General features: G+C 37.5%; 1 protein-coding gene across 9 annotated transcripts in view; it reads left to right on the top strand.

Moving 5' to 3' along the window:
• Positions 1–23,859, top strand: part of PRUNE2 (prune homolog 2 with BCH domain) — a 372,059-nt gene that overhangs the window by 149,935 nt on the left and 198,265 nt on the right. For all 9 annotated transcript variants that reach the window (XM_084988095.1, XM_084988073.1, XM_084988063.1 and 6 more), the window contains 3 exons: positions 5,300–5,404; positions 8,956–9,158; positions 11,839–12,002. In XM_084988095.1, coding sequence (XP_084844221.1) covers positions 5,300–5,404; positions 8,956–9,158; positions 11,839–12,002 — 472 coding nt within the window. The remainder of the gene's footprint in view (positions 1–5,299; positions 5,405–8,955; positions 9,159–11,838; positions 12,003–23,859) is intronic.

Raw genomic sequence — 23,859 nt, 5'->3', positions numbered from 1 at the left:
TGAGGTGAGGTACTCTCCAACTTCCGTAGGCTTTACCTGTGTTTTTGAAACAAAGTTCATTTCAGTTCAGTATTTTTGAAAACATTTGCATATAGGGTTTTTAAGAAAAGAGGGTTGGATCAGATGGATACAGAGAAATCATAGTATAACTGCATTGCAAGAGCTTATTGACCAAAGGTTAATTTGTAGAACTCTAGATGTGAATGTTATGGGCGGGAGCAGCTTTGTTCTCAGATGGTGGAGTTATAAAAAAACTGATTGAGGGGCCCAGGCTTATGGCAGGGCTCTGGAAACCCTCTTTCTGATCAACTGTGTTTTCTGTGGGTGTGCTTGAAAGTGCTTTTGCCTGACAAGTGCAGTTTGCTTTCATGGACAGTTGAATATGAATGCTTAAGCATTTTCTGGTTTTAAAAATTTTAGATGAGAAATAACTTCATTAAGAAGTCTCAGTTTAATGGTGTATAGGATTACACACTTTAAAATCATATTAAAATTGTGATCTGAGTTACCAGCATATTCAATATATTTTCTTTTATTCATTGATTATGGAAAGATTCTGTCTACCTATTCAGAAGTGTAAAGGACAGTATAGTAGAATGTAGTATCTATTTCAACCCATTATCAAGATTCCATTTTGTGTTGGGCTTGCTTAGCACTGGTTATAGGAAATGACAAAGAATCTTCTGTCTCCTGAGATTCCTTAATGCGTGGTGTGCTTGTATCAGTATCAGAGAATGGCTGTTTCCTTGGCAGATCTATTCACTCCTGGCTAGGAGTTCGCAAAGTCACATTTAGAAAATGCATACACTATGCATGCTCTCACTTGGCATCTGCTATTCCCCTGGCCTGAGATAACTGGAGGTCCTACTTCTTCACTTCAAGTCTTTATTCAAATGTCACCATCTCAGTGAGCCCCATCCCAGGACACCCTACCCTTCCATTTATCATTATCTAATTTTTGATTCTTTATATCTCTTTGCACTAACACGCAAGTGCCATGGGGGCTGGGGTTTTTGTCTGTTCAGTTCAGAGCCGTATCCCAAGGGTTAGGTACAGTGCCTGGCACAAACAGGATTTTATTCGTTGAATGACAATAATTAATTGAATTGATTAAAATTGTACATATGTCACTTTTATTTGGGCATAATTTGTTTGCGAGTACTCTAAACCCCAATTTGAACTGTATCAAGGGACACAGATATTAAGATTGAACATCTGTGAGTCTGTGACGATGTGGAAATGTGACACAGAAAGGAGCCCACAGACCTGCTGTGAGACGTGCAGGGTATCATTGTGGTCAGGAGTCTCTTCAGAGCACCTTGAATCAGTTTCACTGCCACCCCTGCAGGTGAGGCCATTGCTGCAGAGTGGACCAGGCACTGTAAGGATACCATGTTACCAGCCCCAGATTCCGGAACTCAGGCCCCAGACTTTTGTGCCTTTCCTTGACCCAGGAGTCACTTGCTCTATTCACTCTGCCAAGGTCGTTTGTGGTAGGATGCTTGAGAACAGGACATGCGTCATCAGGCTCTTGACCCCTGATTTGAAAAGCCAAATCCTTCCCATTCCTTGAACTCACCTGTTGGTTGAATTTATATTCCTAATTTCATGTTTGATTCCTCCACATAGGCAGGAGTCTGTCTGAGATGGTTACTATGATATTGGACCTTTGCTTCTCTCTCCTTCTGTCTTAGTGGGTTTTGGTAGGAACCAGGCATTTAGGCACTTGAGATTTTTTTGAGATTGAGCTTACCATTTTTAAGGCTCATTGGTAGTCACTTCTGTTTGTAATGTCCCTTTTGTCTTGTCCAGCATTTTTAGAGCCTAAAATTTCTGGTCGTTTTTTGGACTGTGACATAATCCCTGGAAGTTTTCTTTAAAATGAAAGTGTGTTAACTCGGTGGATAATGCATAATCCTAAGACTACTCATTGGCATGGGCTCTCCATTGGCATTGCTGGGGCGGGGCAGATAGGTCCTTAATAGCAAGGGCACCAGAATGGTATGTTTTGTTAGAGGTGAGTGGTGGTGGGGAAGATAATGTTGGAGCCTGGGAACTAGGGCATTGACTGGAGATGGCAGACATGAGGGAATGGCACTAGGAACAGCCATGGCTATTAGGGAATTTGATGTGTAGGGAATTTAGAAGAGAAAGAAGTGAGCATGAAAAGAGAGGCATGTAGCACCAAAAAGAACCCTCAAAGATTTATACTGGGTCTTCTACAGCCTGACCTGCAAGATGATAATGTGTTTTTTTCCCTTTACGTGGAAAAGGATGAATAAATCATAATCTTAAAAGATTCTTGAATTGTGAGAGTTGGTCCAACCTATTTAGGTTGACAATCCTATCTAGCTCCTTCCTTTTTCTAATTAATAGTTGGTTTGGGCTTGGAAATGAATTGACATACAAATCTTCTTACTTTCCCCCATGTCTTATTTAATGCTAGTTCAGTGTTGAAGGCAGAGCTGTGCCTAGGAATTATCAAACCTGGAAGAAAATAGATAGGTCAGCTTTGGGGTAATATTTTTTTTTCTTTTTACAGCTGCAACTATAGCTCATAGAAGTTCCCAGGCCAGGAGTTCCCGTCGTGGCGCAGTGGTTAACGAATCCGACTAGGAACCATGAGGTCGCGGGTTCGGTCCCTGCCCTTGCTCAGTGGGTTAATGATCCGGCGTTGCCGTGAGCTGTGGTGTAGGTCGCAGACGCGGCTCGGATCCCGCGTTGCTGTGGCTCTGGCGTAGGCCGGTGGCTACAGCTCCGATTCGACCCCTAGCCTGGGAACCTCCATATGCCGCGGGAGCGGCCCAAGAAATAGCAACAACAACAACAAAAGACAAAAAGACAAAAAAAAAAAAAAAAAAAAAGTTCCCAGGCCAGGGATCAAATTGAAGTTGCAGCAGCAGGCCTATGTACAGCCAGAACAACAATGGATCTGACCTGTATTTGCGACCTGTGCTGCAGCTTGTGGCAATGCCAGATCCTTAACCCACTGAGTGAGCCCAGGGATTGAACCTGCTTCCTCACAGAGACAACATTGGGTCCTTAACCCGCTGAGCCACAGTGGGAACTCTGCTTTGGGGTAATTTTGATGCTATAATTTTAGGAAGCCCTACTATATTTAGAAGGCATAGTTAATATTCTCTCTTTTCGCTCAATCCCCATGCGTGCTCATTTTGTAGATGCTAAAGTCACTGTGGCATTATGGAGTGGGTGGTGCAGGGCAGAAGAGTCAGGGCTTATTGTACTGGGTCATGGGTTCTGGGAACAATCCTGGTCCTATCACAGACTCCATTGACCTATAAAAAGTGTTGTTAATCTTCTTACTGTCTGGCTTACAAGAGATATGGGAGGAGAAATGAGATAATGTCTACTTAGATCTTTGAGTTTCTCGGAAGAACAACATTCTGCAGTAATATGCTTTCCTAATGCATTTGTTTGTGTTTGTAATGGAGTATAATTCCATTTAACCAAATTTATTTAGATACCTCTAAAATATCTGACAGTCTTGCACAGAGGAAGCAGTCCGACTTTGAGAATAAGAACTGGACTAGAATCTTCAAAAACTACAAGTTAGCTGGCTATAAATTTACCAGGTTAAGAGAAGGAAGCTGGAAGAAGAAGGAATGCAGCCACAGGTGGTGATGGGGATGGGGTGGTGGTTGTAATTATCTTCAAAGAGTTTATAACATATTTTAAAATAATATTGTTTTACTTAAGATCAATACATTTTAATATATATATATTTAATTTAACTATATTTCGATATTGATCCTGCCATCATTCTCCAGGCTCTTTAACCTAGCCCCCTTGAGATTTACTTTATTATGTTTCTTGGACCACAGCCTGGTTGTTGAATAACTAGTTTCTGAGTCTGATGCAGCAGTTCCATCCATACACCAACACGTTTATAGAGTCAATTGTAGGATGCTGAGTAAGTTGCTAAAGAATCCTTTATCTTTGTTCTGTAGAGAAAGAAATGGCAAGTCTTTTTCTTGAAATGGCTATTAACAGTGAATTTTTTATGTAGCCTTTTTGAGCAATATTACAGTTGAGCTGCCTTTCTAGTTAGTCCTAAAGAGAGAAATTTTTAAAAAGATGAAAAAAGGGGAAAGTATTCATATGTGTCATCTCTGATGTATTATAAGATGTCTATTTAGGTTATAATTATTGTTATCAGACAGTTTTGTTGTGAAATTTTCTGAAAGGGATTGGTTCTTTAGCATTTAAAGAAGATCAGCCTTCGATAAAGGAATTTTAAGTAACTATTGAGTAGGCCAGGAAAGAAAACTGTATGTCTTATCTTCCAGAGAGGTGTGCATTCTTCAATAGCGACTGATTTGTATTTTTAAAGCAATAATACCAGTCCTATCCCTTTCTCTGAGGGGAGGATAAGTGATAACTCTTATTTGCTAAATTGTAGACTATAATGCAGAGAAAGCATACTCTTTCATCCAAAATGGGGCTTGAAAAAATAAATTCCTGCCAACTTGTATTGCATGCCAGGGACATAGGAAAAAAGTCACTTTGACTCTGGAGAAGAACATCTTTTATAAGGAGATGATATGGAACACTGTGGAGCTGCCCTTTAGACCAAAATCATTTTTTACTAAAAATGTACAGCTCAGAAATACAGTTCATATCAAGTTAGATTGTGGATAATCTTAATAAAATCACATTTTTTGTTGGAGAAGATCATTGAGAGGATGTGACTACTGGCTGACCTGAGAGCTAGACCCTGGTGATTGGAGGCTCCTTCAATACATTCCAAAACAGGGATTCCTCCCTGTTTTGCCTGCTGATCCCATAGCGGGACCCATTTTCAGGGACACAACCTCAAGAAAGCAATGTGTTGTTGAGACTGTATGTCACTGAAGCCAGTTCAGGCCTCTGTATAAACTGTTAGGATTCTGGTGGGCAGGTGTGGACTTAGACCTGTCTTGTGGCTGCCCAAGACACGCCTGGCAAGTAAGTTCCCTTGCTTATTGAACCTGCCCCCTACCAATCTGGAGTGGCTTGCCTCTTTCTTCAATCTCCCTTTGCCCTATGTATGGGGCCAGTTTCAGATTTCACCCAGCAAAGCTCCCAAGGTTGTGAACCAGCAATTCACTCAAGTTTGAACATTTCTAAACATTAAATATTTTGTGCAGTTTGATGTCCCTGTGAAAAATTTCATGATAAACGTATGGGTTTCTGCAATTGCGTATGAATATAGCTAAGTTCTACTTTAAAAGAAGATTGAAAACTGTCCACTTTATATTAATCTGTTGTTAAATTGGAATGGTTTATTTGAATGTTTCAGAATAGAAGCAAACGCTTGGAGAAGGTCCATGTGGTTATTGGACATAAATCGTGTGACTTGGATTCTCTCATTTCTGCCTTCACATATGCTTACTTTCTGGACAAGGTAAGGGAGAAGATCATGCAATTTACATTTGAGTTATGATGTAACTTAAAAAACCAACATTTCTGGAAAAACAAGGAACCTACTAACTTAATTTTTCATGTTCTGGTTTTTTGTTGTAGAGACTTAATAGAATCCATTAACCAACAAATATGTATTGGTCACTTTCTACATGTTAGTTATTTCTTACCGACTCTCTGCATAAAACATTATTTCAATAAGATCAATTTTTTTTCAAAGAAAACAATTACAATTTTTTATAACAGTTGATTACTTTTGTGGAAATTCAGAGAATTGATAAAAGTAAGGGTCAGAATTTCTTGTTTTCCTTTATCATCCTTGTTGGATAATCTTGCTCTTGGGAGTAGAAAAATAGGTGCAGAATAACCTGTGTGAACATTACTTGAAGTACAGAGCATACTGGCTGGAATTTTCAGTAATAAGAGGTATTGCATGTCACATCTATATTCTGGTTTTGCCTTTTAGCTTGACTTTGTACAGCAAGGTCATTCTCAGTTAACAATAATCTTCCCTGAGCCAGAATCTTTGTACTGTGTGAAGTCATACTGTAACATGTCAACAGAGGTGGAAAAGACCTTTCTTTCAATAAATCGTTTTAAAATTCCCATACCACAAAATTCCTCAATCCATGTTAATACATCACCTTAAAGCCTAAAAGTGTACACTATGAGTGGTATCTCTGTGCTATGTCTAATTTCACACGATTTTTAATTTCGCGGAGTCCAGTTTGTTTCATTCCAATGTTGTTTGGATCCTTGGCTCTGGCAGTATACATAGCTGATCTAGAATGATTTAAATTTGCATGAAACCCAGTCTTTCAGAATGAGCTGTAGGTGACAAGAATGGCTTTAGGGAGCAGCTGACAAAAATGCCAGGTAAACTATTCTGATCTCTACATATGGTTTTCTATAATTTAACTTAAAATCTGCTAAACTTTACAAGGGAGATTAATTGATATGAGGAGAGACACGTGTCTGTGTCAAAATATGCGTATTAAATACTCAACTGGATTTTAAAATTTATTTTTAATTGAATTATAGTTGATTTACAGTATTGTGTTAGTTTCAAGTGTACACCAAAGTGATTCAGTTAGAGATAGGTAGATAGATACATAGAAAAAAAAATTTTTTTTGTCTTTTGTCTTTTTAGGGCTGCACCCATGGCATACAGAAGTTTCCAGGCTAGGGATCCAATCGGAGCTGTAGCCACCGGCCTATGCCACAGCCACAGCAACGTGGGATCCGAGCTGCACCAAGCGAGGCCAGGGATCAAACCCGCATCCTTGGGGATGCTAGTTGGGTTCGTTAACCACTGAGCCACAACAGGAACTCCAGATATTCTTTTTCAGATTCTTTTCCATTCCAATCTGTTATTACAAGATATTGAGTATAACTCCCTGTGCTGTATAGTAGGTTTACCTATTTTATATATAGTAGTGTGTATATGTTAATCCCAAATTCCCAGTTTATCTCCACCTCCCCCTCACTCAACTAGGTTTTTTGACTCCTAGAAAAAAAAACCAAAACATTGCTTGTTTTGAGATCATAGAGTTTGCTGAACCAGACTAGTTTTCCAACTGATCATGGCCTGGACTCTTAAAGAAATCATATGATAATAATGGCACCACAAACAACACCTGTGATGTCTTGAATGAATACAATAACACCCAAAGAAAGGAGTGGGAAAAGTAGTTGTGATAGAAGAAACAGGTAAAGAGATGTTGGGCCTCTTTCCTCCTTCTAAGGCTCGCCTTAAGCATGGGAACGAATGTGGCATTAGTGAAGGGTCACATCCCAGGAATTTTTTAAATATCTGCCTTCCTGTTAATTTACTGAATCCTGCCCCCATCACATATCTGCATCTCTATTTTAATTTTTTTCTGAGAACCTGGCTATTCTCTCTCAGTGTATTAACACAGGGGAGAAGGACAGAATATTAACTCATGGTAGGACAGGACCTTGTAGCCTCACATCTCTGACTCCATTTAAATACTTTCCACTCTGGTGAATAAGCCCCATTCTATGGATAAAACCGAGGGTCAGAAATGAAAATGGCTTTCTCCAAGGCACACAGCAGAGGCTGGGGCTTGAATGTAGTTCTTCTGACTCCACCTTCAGAACAGGTCCTGCCAGGGTAAGCTCAGGCCACATGCCTCCTGACTCAAGTTTTAATATCGGGAGTTAGATATAACTCTATAAGTTAATGAGGAAAAATAATTTGCGCTGCACAAATTCCAATTGATTATTGCACAATTGTGATTCTGGATTCGCCTGACGGGTGGGATAAAAACCATCTTGTTGGGTTGGCTTTGTGCTTTGTGTACTGTAACAGCAGGTGACTCATGTATTTCACTCAACAAATGCATGTCTATTTTGTGCCAGTTTTATGCACTGAGAAACATAACTGAACAAAAAAAGACAAAAAAAAAAAAATCCCTGCTAGGAAGGGGACATGGATGATAAAGATGCTAAAGCTGTGTAATAAGCCCTATGCTTGTGACAGAGCTGGTGATGATGTGAGAACAATGATCATTTACTTTATGCAAAAATTCAGTGTTTCCAAACCGCACATTTTCTCAGTGATTTCGCGTTTATTGCTAAACAGAGTAATTTTTAAAAGCACCTACATTTAAAGTTTCCTGTGTAAAAATAAGTTATTGTGAATCTGAAATTCTCTAACTTCTACCCATCTCCTGTTTCCCCCACCACTACAGTTTTTTTTTTTTTTAATACAAGGCTTGTTAATAAAAGTTTTTTTTTAATGATATAATAAATTGGCAGAAATCACAACTGGCAGTCTGTGGGCCAGATCCGGCTTGTACATGAGTTTTCACTAACTCTACAGATTTTTAATTAAATATGAATTGTAGCAATTAAACATCACAGGTAGATGTGATGTTTAATTGCTAATTAAACCCCCAAATCTAGATTTCTAGCTTTTCTTGAGGAATTGAAAATTTGCCTATTCTAGACCTGAATTTTTGGCATGGAAACAATTGGCTGGAGCTAAATGATGGGCATCCCGTGTAGGTGGGATGTGTACCCACAATCTTCACTTGCCCTGCTGTAATCATTCTGATTTTCTGCTGATTCCATAAAGACAGGTAAATTTGCTTTCTATGAAGAAGAGATGTATATATATACTTTTTTTTTTTTTTTAACTGTGGAAGGAGGGATTTCCTGTTGTGGCTTAGCAGTAACCGGCTACAGCTCCAATTCGACCCCTATACCGGGTGTGCCCCCCCCAAAAAAAAGATAAACTGTGGAAGGAGTGAAATGAGACATAAAATATTTCAAGAAAGGCACAAGAGGTTTTATATAGAGTAACAAGAGGTTAAAAAAGATTAGAGGCCACTTACCCATGGAAAATGCTCTGCTAATTGGGTTCAGGGAAAGCTGGTTATGAATGTCAAATGGTTTCGTGCAGCCAAAGGACTTTTGTTCCCCTTATAGTTACTCTCAGGTTTGAGAAAATGTAATTGTAATCTTTTCTCCTGCTTTTGTCAGTGATTCAGTCAACTTTTTTCTTGGTAGGTCAGCCCACCTGGGGTTCTCTGTCTGCCTGTGCTGAACATACCAAGAACTGAATTCAGCTACTTCACAGAGACAAGGTTTATTTTAGAAGAGCTAAATATCTCTGAGTCATTCCACATATTCCGAGATGAAATTAATCTGCATCAGCTACACAACGAAGGGAAGTTATCTATAACCCTTGTTAGCAGCAACGTGCTGTCAAGGTAAGACTTCATGTGAGGCTCTGGAGGGAGGTTTGGTCTTTTAGCAAAGGTTCTTCGGCACACAGTATTACCCTGTCTGGGATTGTTTGTGGTTGAGGAAGATATATATTAAAGGCAGAGGACATTCAGAGGAAATGGAATATTTTTTCTTCTTTTATAGCAAAATTTGGGCTATGTCAAAACTCTCTTTTTACTTTGGCATTTCAAATATGACATCTTTAAAAGTAGAAAATTCTTGTAAAATTGACCAAAATTATAATTTTTTTCCTTTTTGGCTGCCCTGTGGCATATGGAGTTTCCGGGCCAAAGATCATTGAAGTTTTGACCTACATGCAGATCCTTTTAACTCCCTGTGCCGGGCTGAGGATCAAACCTGTGTTCCTGTTGCACCACAGTGGGAATTCCCAAAAGTATAATTTTAATCCATTTCTAACACTTTCCTTTTCTTTTTCTTCCTTTCTTTCTTCCTTTCTTTTTCTTTTTCTTTCTTTCTTTCTTTCTTTCTTTCTTTCTTTCTTTCTTTCTTTCTTTCTTTCTTTCTTTCTTTCTTTCTTTCTTTCTTCCCCTTCCTTCCTTCCTTCCTTCCTTCCTTCCTTCTTTCTTTCTTTCTTTTTTCTTTCTGCTTTTTTTTGCCGCATATGGAAGTTCCCAGGTGAGGGGTCCAATCAGAGCCCTGCGCCACAGCTATAGCAACGCAGGATTGGAGTTGCTTCTTCAACCTACATCACAGTTCATGGTAATACCAAATCCTTAACACAATGAGTGGGGCCAGCGACCAAACCCGCATCTTCATATGGATACTAGTTGAGTTCATAAATAACCCACTGAAACACAATGGGAACTTCACGAACACTTTCTTCTAGCAATGCAACCATCCTGTGTATTGATGCTGATAATGTGTGTATGAAAATTGAAATTAAATGCTAAATAAAACCAAAAGGTTCTTAAGAAATCTGAGTAGTGAAATGGAAAATTTTGTAGATGGGCTATGAAAGCCCTTTGATCATTGGCTCATTTATTCATAGTATGATTCTAGAAAAGCAGGATGGAGTTTTGAAAGTTCATATAATTTGAACTCCTTTTTTTTACGGACGAGAAATCTGGGCAAATGACTTGCCCAGGGTACCACATGCAGTTAGTAGAAGAGTTTGAATTAGACGTGAGTCTTTTGCCTACTTCACTAAATACTTAGAAGGTGCTAATTGGTGCATGAATCTACAGGTATATAAAGAGGAATAAGATAGATTCCCTGCCTTCAAGGACCTTATAACCCATCACAGAGCCCAGTTTGATAAGCTCTGTGTTGCTAATGAATGAAGTGTCCCCAGTTAAATATCCCAATAGTAGGAGATGATAGTTTTTTTGCAAACTTTGCCGATTTGCTAATCATTGATGACATTAACTAGTGGACATTGACCTTAACATACATGAAATAAAAACTTGTACAAATATTTAATTTTTTACCTAGCCTTAAGGAAGCATATTTAAATATGGATATATCGTAGTGTCAGCCATACAGTTTATTTGATTATAAAGAGCTTGGAAAAAAATCTGCCTGTGTAGAGCTGATAAAATCCCCATGATATTTGAAATTCATACAACTGTTTGAATAATATTTATCAGTCAATTGTTGACAATTGGCTGAGAGTTATTCATAGCTTATTTGACTGACTTCAGGTATCAGTGTTCAGGATAATCACATGCTTGACTAAACTTATGTGTTAACTTTTTCAAACCAATTTTAGTGCCAGTAGATATGGACAAACACAGGAAGCCAAAGGAATGAACTACGAAATGTGTGTCAGTCAAGAACTTAGGGAGAGTTTGGTTACCAATTAAAATGGAAACATCTATGCTGGTTTTGAGAAGGAAATGTGAAATCTAGCTTTGGGATTGTTTATGAAATAGAATGTTTTTCAGAAATAAATGGAGATCTTCATTTTGTTCACTGCCATTCTTTGGGTTTTGGCAGACAGAAAGAATAAAGTCAGTTTTACCCATATCTTTCTTCCTGCCTTTTATAAAAGCTAACACCATCTCATTAAAAAGTATGATGTGGGAATAAATAGGCCAGTAGTATTGTTTTTTGTCCAGCCCCAGACTGGATGTGCAAGTTTTGGAACCAGATAGTTAGAGTTTAAATAAAAATTTAAATAAAACTTCTATTTTATTTTATTTTTATACAAATTTTAAAGGTTATGCACCATTTATAGCTTTTATGAAATATTGGCTTTATTCTCCTTGTGGTATTGGTCACATTTCTAAACTTTTTTATGCCTCCTTTTCCCCACTTGTAAAATGGGAATTTTAATAGAACCTATTAAAAAGGGTCATTTTATAGTATAAAATATGATAATACTCTCAAAGTATTTATAATAACGTCTGGCATATAGTGGAAGCTCAATAAATGTTAGCCTTAACAATGATTTTTGTTGTTGTGTTATTATTTTCCAACAGCAAAACAAAAGCTAGAAATGCTAAGATGTGAAGGTCTTCTAAGACTCTTAGGGAGGCAGTTGAAATGAAATGCGAAAACACACAGATTCATGTCCTGTGAGCTCACTTATATTTTGGGCTATCAAGAGGAAGTCACTTCTGTGGGGACAGAGGTTAAATAATTCCAAAAAGTAAGAAAACATGCTGCATCTCTTTCTCTTCCTCTCCTCCGTTTGCCTTATAGTGAGGACAAAACTTTGGAATCAGCAGTCGTCAAAGTCATTAACCCAACTGAGCACAGCGATGCCGACTTTGAGTTCCGAGAGTCTTCCTCCTCTCTGGTGGTGAAAGAGATTCTCCAGGAGGCTCCTGAGCTCATCACTGAGCAACTGGCTCATCTGCTCAGAGGTGAGAGATGAATCTGTCTATTAAATACTGGAAAGCTTAATGGAGTGTCTCCCGACTTGCTCATGCAGAAAGAGTGTGATCCATTCTTGGGTTAACAATCCCTTTAAAGACCACGGGAAGCTTCATCAGAGAGGCAGGGAGTAAAGAGTTTGTTAAAGAGTAGCATTATACTGAATATTAAAAATGTGCATTTAAAAATAGGCATGAAGGATCTTCGCTGTTTCACTAGACAAGAATATTAAATGGAGCCAAGGCCCCTCTGTTAGGGAGCGGGTATAGCTCCTCTGGCCATCTAGCAGCTTCCAGAGGAGATTTTTGCTCCACAGCAGCATGGATATGGGCCAGAATTCCACGTTCCCACACTGAAATTTCTCCTGGTGATGATCAAAGCTCCGTTTTTATAATACTGTTTGAACAGCAAAATGATGCACCTTAGTTGTGGTAATAAGTTTTATAGTCAAACTCCCACCTCCTTCTCCCCCCATCGTATAATGTTTTCCATCTCTACTCAGCCTGCTTTAAGCACTGTGTTCCCAGCACACCATCATCAATTATCCTCCTAATCTCTATTTCATCTTGCACAATGGAACCCACTGCTTCTAAAAAGTGGTTTCTAAACTGGAAAGTGTCTCCTGACTTCGGTGCCACAAAATTTCCATATTGTCTCATATAGGATAGTTATGGGTTTTGTATAAAGATTTTTTTTTTCTTTCAACTATTCATCTTGAACAAGGTAAACATAGATTTTTTTCAGACGTATTTGGCACAAGAAAGTAGAAAGCAGTGGTTAACTGCCTGAAAGAATTAAAAAAAAAAAAGAAGAAGGAGAAATCCAAGAGTAGGGTGGCAACTCTTTTAAGGTCTTTTTCCTTTGCTTCTCCTGTCTCTACCAGAATTTTCAGGGGAAAAGGTCCAAGATTTATGTAGTTTCTGTAAATGTTCTAGGACCAATGGCCCCAATAAACCTGTTTTAAATACTTTTCTGGCTAGGGACATGAGTAAAATTTCTCTATAGGAAACAGTGCTTTCAACTAAACTAAGCAAGTGCAATCATATATCTCTGACCAAGCAGAAGGAAAATAAAGACAATTGAGGATCTCCACCAAGAGGGGAGATGTTTGGCAGCCCAAACACGTGGTGCAAGCAAACACTAGATAATATCCTATTTAATATTTTGCAAACTGAGTTTGGTTTACCGTTCAAAACATTGTATGTGTTGTTTAGCGGGAAAGAAATATAGTCAATGAATGGGTCACCATGACTTTCTATAAATAGTAAAATAATATCACACTGTAGTACATTGGAACAAAAATATGATTTTGTTGTTGATGATGGTGATGATGACCAGGATGATGACATTTCAGATGTAGGGAATTAGAAGGGATGCTGACCTTTTTGTTGGTTACCTTAGTTTTAATTTTCAGCCCTACCAAGAATGAACAGTATAGTAAGGGACCTTGATTTTTCTCATCATCAGATTTTTGCATAACTTTGGGCTTGAAGTGACCTTAGGAAGCTGGCAGGTTAGGGACATCACTTCATTGTTCTTGGAAATTGGAATGTGATTGGACGCAGTTCTTCCACCTGCGAAGATAGCAATATAGACACTGTCAGGAGAAAGCCAGAGTCACTGAAGCTTGGGAGGTAGAAAACATAGGTGGCTTATTACAGTGGAAAGAGGGCTCGGCTCTGGAGACCTTTGACCAAAGTGTGCATGCATGCATACGTATGTATATTATGTGGAGGGGACATGGAACATTAATTAATAGTTTGGCCAAGAGGGAACTGTAGGATGGTGATCCAAGGAGTTTATTTTAAAATTTTATTTATTTTTATTTATGATTAAAATATAATTGATTTACAGTGTTGTGCCAATTTCTGCTGTACAGCCTAGTGACCCAATCATGCATGTATATACATTCTTTTTCTCATGCTATCTTCCATCATGTTCTATCTGAAGAGACTGGATATAGTTTGCTGTCCTATACAGTAGGACCTCATTGCTGCCAGTCAGAATGGCCATCACTAACAAAGAGTTTGACTTTAGAAAGGTAATGTGGTGCTCCCGTCGTGGCTCAGAGGTTAACAAACCCAACTAGCAACCATGAGGACGTGGGTTTGATCCCTGGCCTCAGTGGGTTAAAGATCCGGCATTGCTGTGAGCTGTGGTGTAGGTCACAGACGCGGCTCTGATCCTGCGTTGCTGTTGCTCTGGCAGACCAGTGGCTCCAGCCCTGATTGGACCCCTAGGCTGAGAACCTTCATATGCCGCAGGTGCAGCCCTAAAAAAAAAAAAAAGAAAAGAAAAAAAGGAAAAAAAAAAACAAATAAAGGTAACATAAGTGTTTAAGGTAAGAAGGGCAATGGGCCAATTTTTAAAAGCTCCTGAATCTTTAATAAATACAAGAAAGGAATCAAGTTTAATTTTGCGTATTCTTTAAACACAGACTTTATAGTTTTCTAATCATGTATTAACAGCAAACATAAAGGGAATTTTTAAAGGGAAGTTTTTTTAATGTTACTATAAATAATTTTAAGATTCTTTATTTTCATACCATAATTCTTTCTAAGGGGTTTTCTCTATAAACAGCTATAGTGTTATCTTATATTTTGGAGTGCTCAGGATGATCATTCTTTTGACATACGTTTTTAGAACATGTATTATGCATTCTTCCAGGTCTTGAAAGGGTACAAATTTCTATGCACACCTTTTCCATAAAGAATTTTGAAAAACATCTGTTTCCAGATGTCATGAGGTTAAGTATGTACGTTCAAGACTTGAGTCTTTAAAGCATCATAATAAGACCTCTATGGAATATATATTATTATAAACTTTGTGCCCCCAAAATCTGAGTAGACTATGAACTAAGTACTTAATCAATTTGGTTGTTTTTTGCCTTTCATTCTCATCATCATATCCTAAAATCCATCTTGCTGAGGCACACTGGTGTGCTGTAAATGGATTTCAAGTGGGGCAAGGTGTTGATCCCTAAGTCCTTGGAGAGGACCCTAAGTATGCCCCTTAGCCAGGTATGCTGGGAAAAAAAATGCAGTTTTTGAAGTTCCCATCATGGCTCAGTGGTTAATGAATCCTACTAGGAACCATGAGGTTTCAGGTTGGATCCCTGGCCTCGCTCAGTGGGTTAAGGATCTGGCGTTGCTGTGAGCTATGGTGTAGATCGCAGACTCAGCTTGGATCTGGTGTTGCTATGGCTCTGGTGTGGGCTGGCAGCTACAGCTCCGACTAGACCCCTAGCCTGGGAACCTCCATATGCCATGGGAGCGGCCCTAGAAAAGGCAAAAAGACAAAAAGGGAAAAAAAATGCAATTTTCAATGTGTTACTTAATGTGCAAAAGGTTGGACCTACTCTTTAAAATTTTTCTTTTTTCTTTTTTATTGTTATTTCCCCCAGTACAGTTTTTTTTTTTCCACTGTACAGCATGGGGACCCAGTTATACATACATGTATACATAATTTTTTCTCCCACTGTCGTGCTCCATTGTAAGTATTTAGACATAGTTCTTGGTGCAACACAGCAGGATCTCATTGTTAATCCATTCCCAAAGCAATAATTTGCATCCGTTAACCCCAAGCTTCCAGTCCCTCCCACTCCTTCCCCCTCCCCCTGGGCAACCACAAAACTATTCTCCAAGTCCATGATTTTCTTTTCTGTGGAAAGGTTCATTTGTGCTGTATATTAGATACCAGTTATGAGTGATATCATGTGGTATTTGTCTTTCTCTTTCAGACTTACTTTACTCAGTATGAAAGTCTCTAGTTCCATCCATGTTGCCGCAAATGGCATGATTTTGTTCTCTTTTATGGCTGAATAGTATTCCATTGTGTATATATACCACTTCTTCCTAATCCAATCATCTGTCAATGAACATGTGGGTGCATGTGTATTTTTTAAGGGAAGTTTTGACTGGATATATGCCCAAGAGTGGGATTGCTGGGTCTTATGGTAGTTCTATGTATAGATTTCTAAGGTACTTCCATACTGTTCTCCATAGTGGTTGTACCAGCTTATATTCCCACCAACAGTGCAGGAGGGTTCCCATTTCTCTACACCCCCTCCAGCATTTGTTATTTGTGGACTTATTAATAATGGCCATTCTGACTGGTGTGAGGTGGTATCTCATGGTAGTTTTGATTTGCATTTCTCTAATAATCAGGGATGTTGAGCATTTTTTTCATGTGCTTGTTGGCCATCTGTACATTTGCTTGGAGAAATGTTTATTCAAGTCTTTTGCCCATTTTTTCATTAGATTGTTGGCTTTTTTGCTGTTGAGTAGTATAAATTGCTTGTATAATTTAGAGATTAAGCCCTTGTCAGTTGCATCATTTGCAACAATTTTCTCCCATTCTGTAAGCCATCTTTTTGCTGTGCAAAAGCTTGTTAGTTTGACTAGGTCCCATTGGTTTATTTTTGCTTTTATTTCTGGAACCATGAGGTTGTGGATTCGATCCCTGGCCTAACTCAGTGGGTTAAGGATCCAGCAATGCCGTGAGCTGCGGTGTAGGTTGCAGATGCAGCTCGGATCTGGCATTGCTGTGGCTGTGCTGTAGGCCAGCAGCTACAGCTCTCATTTGACCCCTAGCCTGGGAACCTCCATATGCCACAGATGCGGCCCTAAAAAGACCAAAAAAAAAAAAAATCTAAATCTAAAGGTTTTTTCCCTTGCATCAGTCTTCTTGAAAAGACACCCAATAATATCATAGACATCCTCCACTTCTACAGATGTAATAGCATTTTATACAGAGATTGGGCAGAATCCCTGTATAAAATGCTGTATCACACACTTTCTGCTCCTCACTTGGTCTGTGGGAGTTGTTTGAATCAACTTCACCTTTAGTCTAGTATCCTCATTTTCTTTTCTTTCTTTCTTTTTTTTTTCTGACTTTTTTTTCTAAATATAGGAAATTAGTACTTAAAATCAGCATTATTGGAATCTTTTGTAGTCTTCTACTCACTGCATAGCTACATATAAAAATGTTTGCATTGTGGGATAATATTATATTCAAATACTGATATGGAACCTGATTGTTGTGGATGCTATTGAAAGAATCATGTATATGCCAATTAGAACTAGGTATCGTGTTGCCAGTGTAGAAATAACCTGCTGTGTTTATCTAATAATCTCCCCTGTCACTCTATCGTCTTGACCTTGACAGACAGTTATGGATAAATGTCAACAGGTGACCCGACCATGGCTAATGTGTGTTCAGGCTCTGTAGGGGATTTAACAAAGTTGGCATAATTTGCATTTTCTTAAATTAATACTTCTTAAAATAGCTAGGTCTTGCTGTTGTCTTTAGTAGGACGTGCCTCAAACTTAGACATTTCAGGACACAGATCATTAGCATCACTTTCATCTGAAAAGGCACAGATTTACTTATGTAAATTACTTCCTAATTATTTGTGGAAGAAATTATTTGTCTGAGAAGAGAATGTGCTCATTCAGATGAGATCAGAAATGCCCCTGGTTTTTGGAAATGTATTTGCCCTTTTTCATTCCCTCTCCATCTCTGTTTTTGCTGTTGTGGTTCCTGTTTCTTTGTTTTCTTTCTCTTCCTCTGCCTTTTCAGTTCCCCTCCATTTCCTGTTCTCCCTTTCCCACTATCTGCTTCGAAGTTGTTATTATTATCCTTTTCTAAAAAACTGAAAACTGTTCTGTCTAAAAATCACATTACACACTCAAGATTGTGTTGGGTTATACCCTGGGTTTGTGCCAGAAGCAAACAGTTATAGACCTGCCAGACCCTCAACTTGTATCTTCTCTTTCCCTCAGAAAGATGTATTAGAGGTCCCTTGCCACATTTAAGGTCTGTTAAATTGCTGAATCATCATGTTGGGGGTTTGTGTGCCCACATGTGGATGTGTGTGTTTGTGTATGCGTGCGCTTCCCAGAACCACCTGGAAATGATAAGCCCCTGACACCAGCAGGTTTCCACCAAGACCACACTTCACCTGAAAGGCCTTTCACATTTATTTGTATAAAGCCTTGACAGCAGCCCAGTTTGAACAGTGAAACAAATAACAGCAATTGTTCTCAGCTTAGGGTGTGGAAAAACTATGCCCTGGGTTTTAAAGAAACAATTCCCTTCTCCTGTTGGTCTTTCCATTTGAACTTTAATAAAGAATAGTTGCTTGCTATTTTAGTAGACTGGATTAACAGCTGCAAAAAGATCCTTTTAAGGAGGGCAAGTGGGGAAAGGAACAGAGCCCAGATTTTTTCTTTCTTTTTTTTTTTTTTTTCCTCTCTTGCCCAAAGAGTGAATCATCCATCTCCTAAAATGGTTACAAAGTCCAAAGGGAATTACTCGGCTGTTTTCTTTAGGAAGCGGGAGGGCCTGGGTTGGGGGAAGGGAAAAGAAGTTTTTTTTTTTTTCTGTTAGCTGGAAAGCCAGAACAACTTCTCAACCTCAGAGTGTTAATTATTTCTTCTGCCATATAAAAATAAATTTTATTCTTAAATTCAGGGATTTTTAACTTATAAAATTACTTAGGACTTGAATAATACACTCCTTTTTGATCCTTTTCCAGGCAGAAATATAAGCTGAGTTGTATTGTCTATTTTTTCTTCCTTCCTTCTCCCTTCCCTCCCTCCCTTTCTCTATTATTCGTTCTTCAATTTTTTTGTTTCAGTATGAAAAAATCTGATCCCAGGTGAAACAAGGAAAGAGGTTTATATCCCTTCTTTTCTGCTAAGAATTTATCATGCGGAATATGCCTTGACTGTGGTGGATGTTTTCCCCAAACAACTTCTGACTTCATTAGATCATGTTTAATATTAATGCACTGCAATTGCTTTCGGCAAGAGGTCCTTCACTTCTCCATTCTTTTGAACAAAGAATATGTGGTCGATTTTTTTTTCTAATGGAGTGAAATGTTTGTTAGTATTTTATTATAATTGCTTTCTTTGTTGCTTGGTGTTAATACTCCGTGGCCTGTGAATAGCCGGGACACTTTGGAGTACATTTATATGGATTTAAATATTTTTTAGTTCTGAAGAATTTGCTGGAAGTTAAGTCAATTCTTATGCCAAAAAAATATTTGATTTTACTAAGAGGTACCTTTGGCTTCTCTACATTCTGATACTGATATTTAACTAAGTATGTAGCTAAATGGGTCTCTAAAGTGAAGTGGAAAATTTGCTAGAGATGGTCCATTGGATAAGATTGAGTCATAGACTTTCTTTTGCAATAAAAAAAATTCAGAGTATAGTGATAATAACATTTGAGCTATTTTTTCCCTGCTTACATCAGTACATCATCTCCTTTTTAATTGTCAAGTTAAACTTCACTATAAGCCAATGTCAGAAGTTTCTTTCGGAGTTCCCATCATGGCTCAGTGGTTAATGAATCCAACTAGGAACCATGAGGTTGCAGGTTTGATTCCTGGCCTTGCTCAGTGGATTAAGGATCCAGTGTTGCCATGAGCTGTGGTGTAGGTCGCAATTGAGGCTTGGATCCCACATTGCTGTGGCTGTGACGTAGGCCACTGGCTGTGGCGTAGGCCAGTGACTACCAGCTCTGATTGGACCCCTGGCCTGGGAACCTCCATATGCTGCGGGAGCAGCCCTAGAAAAGGCAAAAAGACAAAAAAAAAGTTTCTTTTCATTGAATATTCTGTAGAATTATGTTTAGCCCAATATCTATTAGATTAACTTCCGAATATTGCCTTTTTGTTGTTGTTGTTTTGTTTTTTTGCCTTTTCCAGGACCGTACCCGCAGCATATGGACATTCCTAGACTAGGGGTTTAATCAGAGCTACAGCTGCTGGCCTACCCAACAGCTCACAGCAATGCTGGATCCCCAACCCACTGAGCGAGGCCAGGGATCAAACTCGCAACCTCATGTTCCTAGTCTGATTCGTTAACCACTGAGCCTCGACAGGAACTCCTGAATATTGTCTTTTTATTTTCTGTGTTTTAAAATTGCAAAATTTTAAATTAAAATTAAATCAAAGAAATTGGATTCCTGGTGTGACTGTAAATCAGGCACGTTTTTGTGAAATTTATTCTGAAATATTTATATTTTGATGTTATTACGTTTGTTTGTTTGTTTTTTGGCTTCAGTGTGCAGCAGCTTGTTGTGGGATCTCAGCTACCAGGGAGGGATCAAAACTGGACTGCAGTGGTGAAAGTGCTGAATCCTAACCACTAGACCACCAGGGAACTCTCAAAGTTTTTTTTTTTTTTTTAATTTGAATTTGATTTTCTAATTGTTCATGATTGTTTATAGAAATTCAAGAATTGTGTGTTATTGACCTTATATCCAACCACCTTGCTAAATTTATTTACTATTTTAAGCTTATTTGTATTACTTTTTGTATTACTAGTTAATTTGCATTAATGAATAATTAATTCATTTGTATTTCCATTTATAATTTCATACACACATCATCTATGAAGAAGTCAGTTTTTATTACTTCCTTTTTTTTCTTTGCATTTTTACTTCTTTTACCTGCTTTATTTTTCTGGCTAGGATTCACATTGCAGTGTTAAAAAATCGTAATAGCAGCCATCTTTGTCTCATTCCTGATCTGAGATGGAAGTCTTTCAGTACTTCACAGTTAAATATAATGTTTGCTTTTCTTTTTCGGTTTTTACAAACGTCCCTCATCAGATTAAGGAGGTTGTCTTCTATTTCTATTTGACTGAGATTTTTATATGACTAAATCTTGGATTTCCTCAAGTAGTTTTACTACTTGACATCTATTGAGGTGGTCATTTGATTTTTCTCTTCTATTCAGTTACTGTGGTGAAATTTATTAATTGATATTTGAGTATTAATCTGTCCTTTAATTCCTAGGAAATCCCTGGTTGGTAACTATATTGCATCCTCTTATATTTTGCTAATTTGATTTGGGACTAGCTTTAAAAAACTTTTTTGCAGCTAGATTTATGAGAGAGACCTGCCTCTGCTTCTTCTTTCTTATAATGTCCCTATTGAGTATTGGTGTGAAGATTATGCTGAATTCAGAAAATAAGTTGGGAAGTGTTTCCTCTTTCTATTCTGGAAGAATTTGTATAAAATTAGTATATTTCTTTCTTAAATGTGTGGAATGATGGCTATTAAGCTAGGGATTCATTTTTAAATAAATACAAAATCATTCCAATTTTACATTTCTTTTCCTGACAGTTTAAGCAAGTTCAGTTCCGCTTGCGTCCACGTCTTCTTTTGGGCTGCTCTTGTGGCATATGGAGGTTCCCAGGCTAGGGGTCAAATCGGAGCTGTAGCTGCCAGCCTGCACCACAGCCACAGCAATGTGGGATCCAAGCTGCGTCTGCAACCTACACCACAGCTCGCAGCAACACTGGATCCTTAACCCACTGAGCAAGGCCCGGGATCGAACCAGCAACCTCATGGTTCCTAGTTGGATTCGTTAACCACTGAGCCACGAGGGGAACTCCTACGTCTTCTAAATTTTAAAATACATTAAAGTTTTTGTACTTATCTTTTAATGTCATTGGAATGTGTAGCATGTCACTGTTTCATTCTTAATATTGGAAAATTATACCCTCTCTCATTTTTTTTTCTTGAGCAGTTTTCAAAAAACTATCTTAATCTTTTCAAAAAATCAATTTTTAATTTTTTTTCTTTATATTTGTTTGTTTTTCTGTGCCTTTAAGTTTCGCTCTTATCTTTATTATATCCTTCCTTCTACATTTTTTAGCTAAGTTTGCTGTTTTTTTTAAACATCTTACCCTTTTGACGATATAAAAATTCCTCGGAGCCCATAGCTTTATTCTACATAAGCTTGTATCCTACAAGTTTAAATGTCGTATTTTTGTTATCATTCAAAAAAAGTATATTCTAATTTATGTTGTGATTTCTTCTTTTACCATGAATTATTTAGAAGTGCACTGTTTATTTTTCAATCATTTGGGAATTTTCTAGTTTTGTTTTATTATTGACTTCCAGACTATTTTCCTGATAGCCACAGAATATAATTCTATGAATGCAGTCCTTTGAAATTTGTTAAGATTTGATTTAGGTCTCAGCAGATGCCAATTTTGGTTAAGGTATTGTATTAGAAAAGAAAGTATAGTCTGTCATTGTTGATAACAGTGGTCAGTATATGTTAATTAGATCAAATTTGTTATTTATGTAGCTCAAATATTCTATATCTTTATGGTTGTTTTTCCTATTGGTTCTTAGAAGTTGCTTCAAAAGAGCTATGTTGAAATTTCCTGCTGAAACTGTATTTATCTCATTCTTCATCAGTTTTGTCAATTTTTGCTTTATGTGTTTAGAAGCTGTATTGTTGGCACATATGAACGTAGGATTAATTTAGCTTCCTGAGGGTTGGTTCTTTAATAAAGACACATTTGTCTTAATTTCAATTGATTCTTCTTGACTTAGAGTCTCCTTTATCTGATGTTAGTATATTATTCCAATGTTACATCTTTTTCTACACTTTGACTTTCAGTCTTTCAATATCATTGTACTTAAGGTGTGCTCTTGTAAACAGTATATTGTTATTACAGTTTTAAAAATTCAGTTTGATATTTTTTCTTTGAATTGAAGTACTTTGTCCCTTTACTTTTTAATTGTTCATAAAAACACATAATGTTAAATTTATCTTCTTAAATATTTTAAGTGTACAGTTCAGTAATGTTAATTATAATAATCTCATTTTTGTGCAGCAGATCTCAGGAATTTTTCATCTTGCAACACATTTTTCATCTTGCAAGCTCTTTACCTACTGAACACTAACTGCCTCTTTACGTTAATGTAATTGCTCTTACATTTGGATTTAAATTTGTCATTTTACTATTTGTTTTGCACTTGCCTCACATTTTCCCCCTTTTCTCTCATTTCTTTACTGCTATTAGATTAAATAGGGATTTCTACTATTACATTTCCCTCCATTAACTTATTAGTTATGAATTCTTTTAAAGTTATTTTGTAGTTATAATAAAATTACAACATACCATTAAAATCTCATGTAAATTGATATTTTACCACTTTCCCGTGAATCCAAGAACCTTATAGCAATTTATTTATACTTAGTTCATTCTGCAACTTGTTACTATTGAAGAGTATGTTTATTACACGTGTATTTTAAATTTCATATTATAATTGTTTTATACAGTGAATACTGACTTATTCTTACTCAGATACTTACATTCTCCAGTGTTCTTTCCTTCCTGCATTTCTTTGCTTCCCTCTATAATTTCTCTCTGCCTTTACTATTTTTTTTTAGTGTGGATCTTGTGACAAATACTTCCAGTTTATATTTCTGGAAAAGTCTTTATTTTGTCTTCATTTTTTCCTTTATTTCAGTATAGAATTCAATATTGGCGATTATATTATATTAGCACATTGGAGCTATTATTGCACTGTCTTCTGACTTTCGTCATTTTAGCTTTTTTCTTTGTTTGTTTGCTTGCTTTTTAGGACCAAACCTTCGGCATATGGAAATTCCCAGGCTAGGGGTTCAGTCGGAGCTGTAGTTGCCTATACCACAAGCACAGCATCTCGGGATCCCAGTCACTTCTGCAATCTACACCACAGTTCACGGCAACGTTGGATCCTTAACCCACTGAACAAGGCCAGGGATCCAACCCACATCCTCATGGATACTAGTCAGATTCATTTCTGCTGTGTCACAGTGGGAACTCCAACTTTCATCATTTTAGATGAGATTAGCTCTCAGTTTTACTGTAGTTCCTTTGACAGTAATATATTTCTTTTTCTCTGATTTGAAACTTCTTCTCTGTATAATTTTTTGCAGTTTACTTTCACATGCCTAGAGGTGTTTTTGTTTGTATTCATTCTGATTTGGGTTCATAATTTATCCTGAATATTAATTAGAGTAATATTTTTCATTAATTTTGAGAAATG

This window comes from Sus scrofa, chromosome 1 (genome assembly GCF_054392235.1).
Source record: "Sus scrofa isolate SSC_HxYL_T2T_F1_AM1 chromosome 1, Sscrofa_HxYL_maternal_Yorkshire_Landrace_v2.0, whole genome shotgun sequence".
Taxonomy (NCBI): Eukaryota; Metazoa; Chordata; class Mammalia; order Artiodactyla; family Suidae; genus Sus; species Sus scrofa.
The sequence above is the reverse complement of the archived record's forward strand: the minus strand, read 5'-3'. Positions and strand labels throughout refer to the sequence as shown.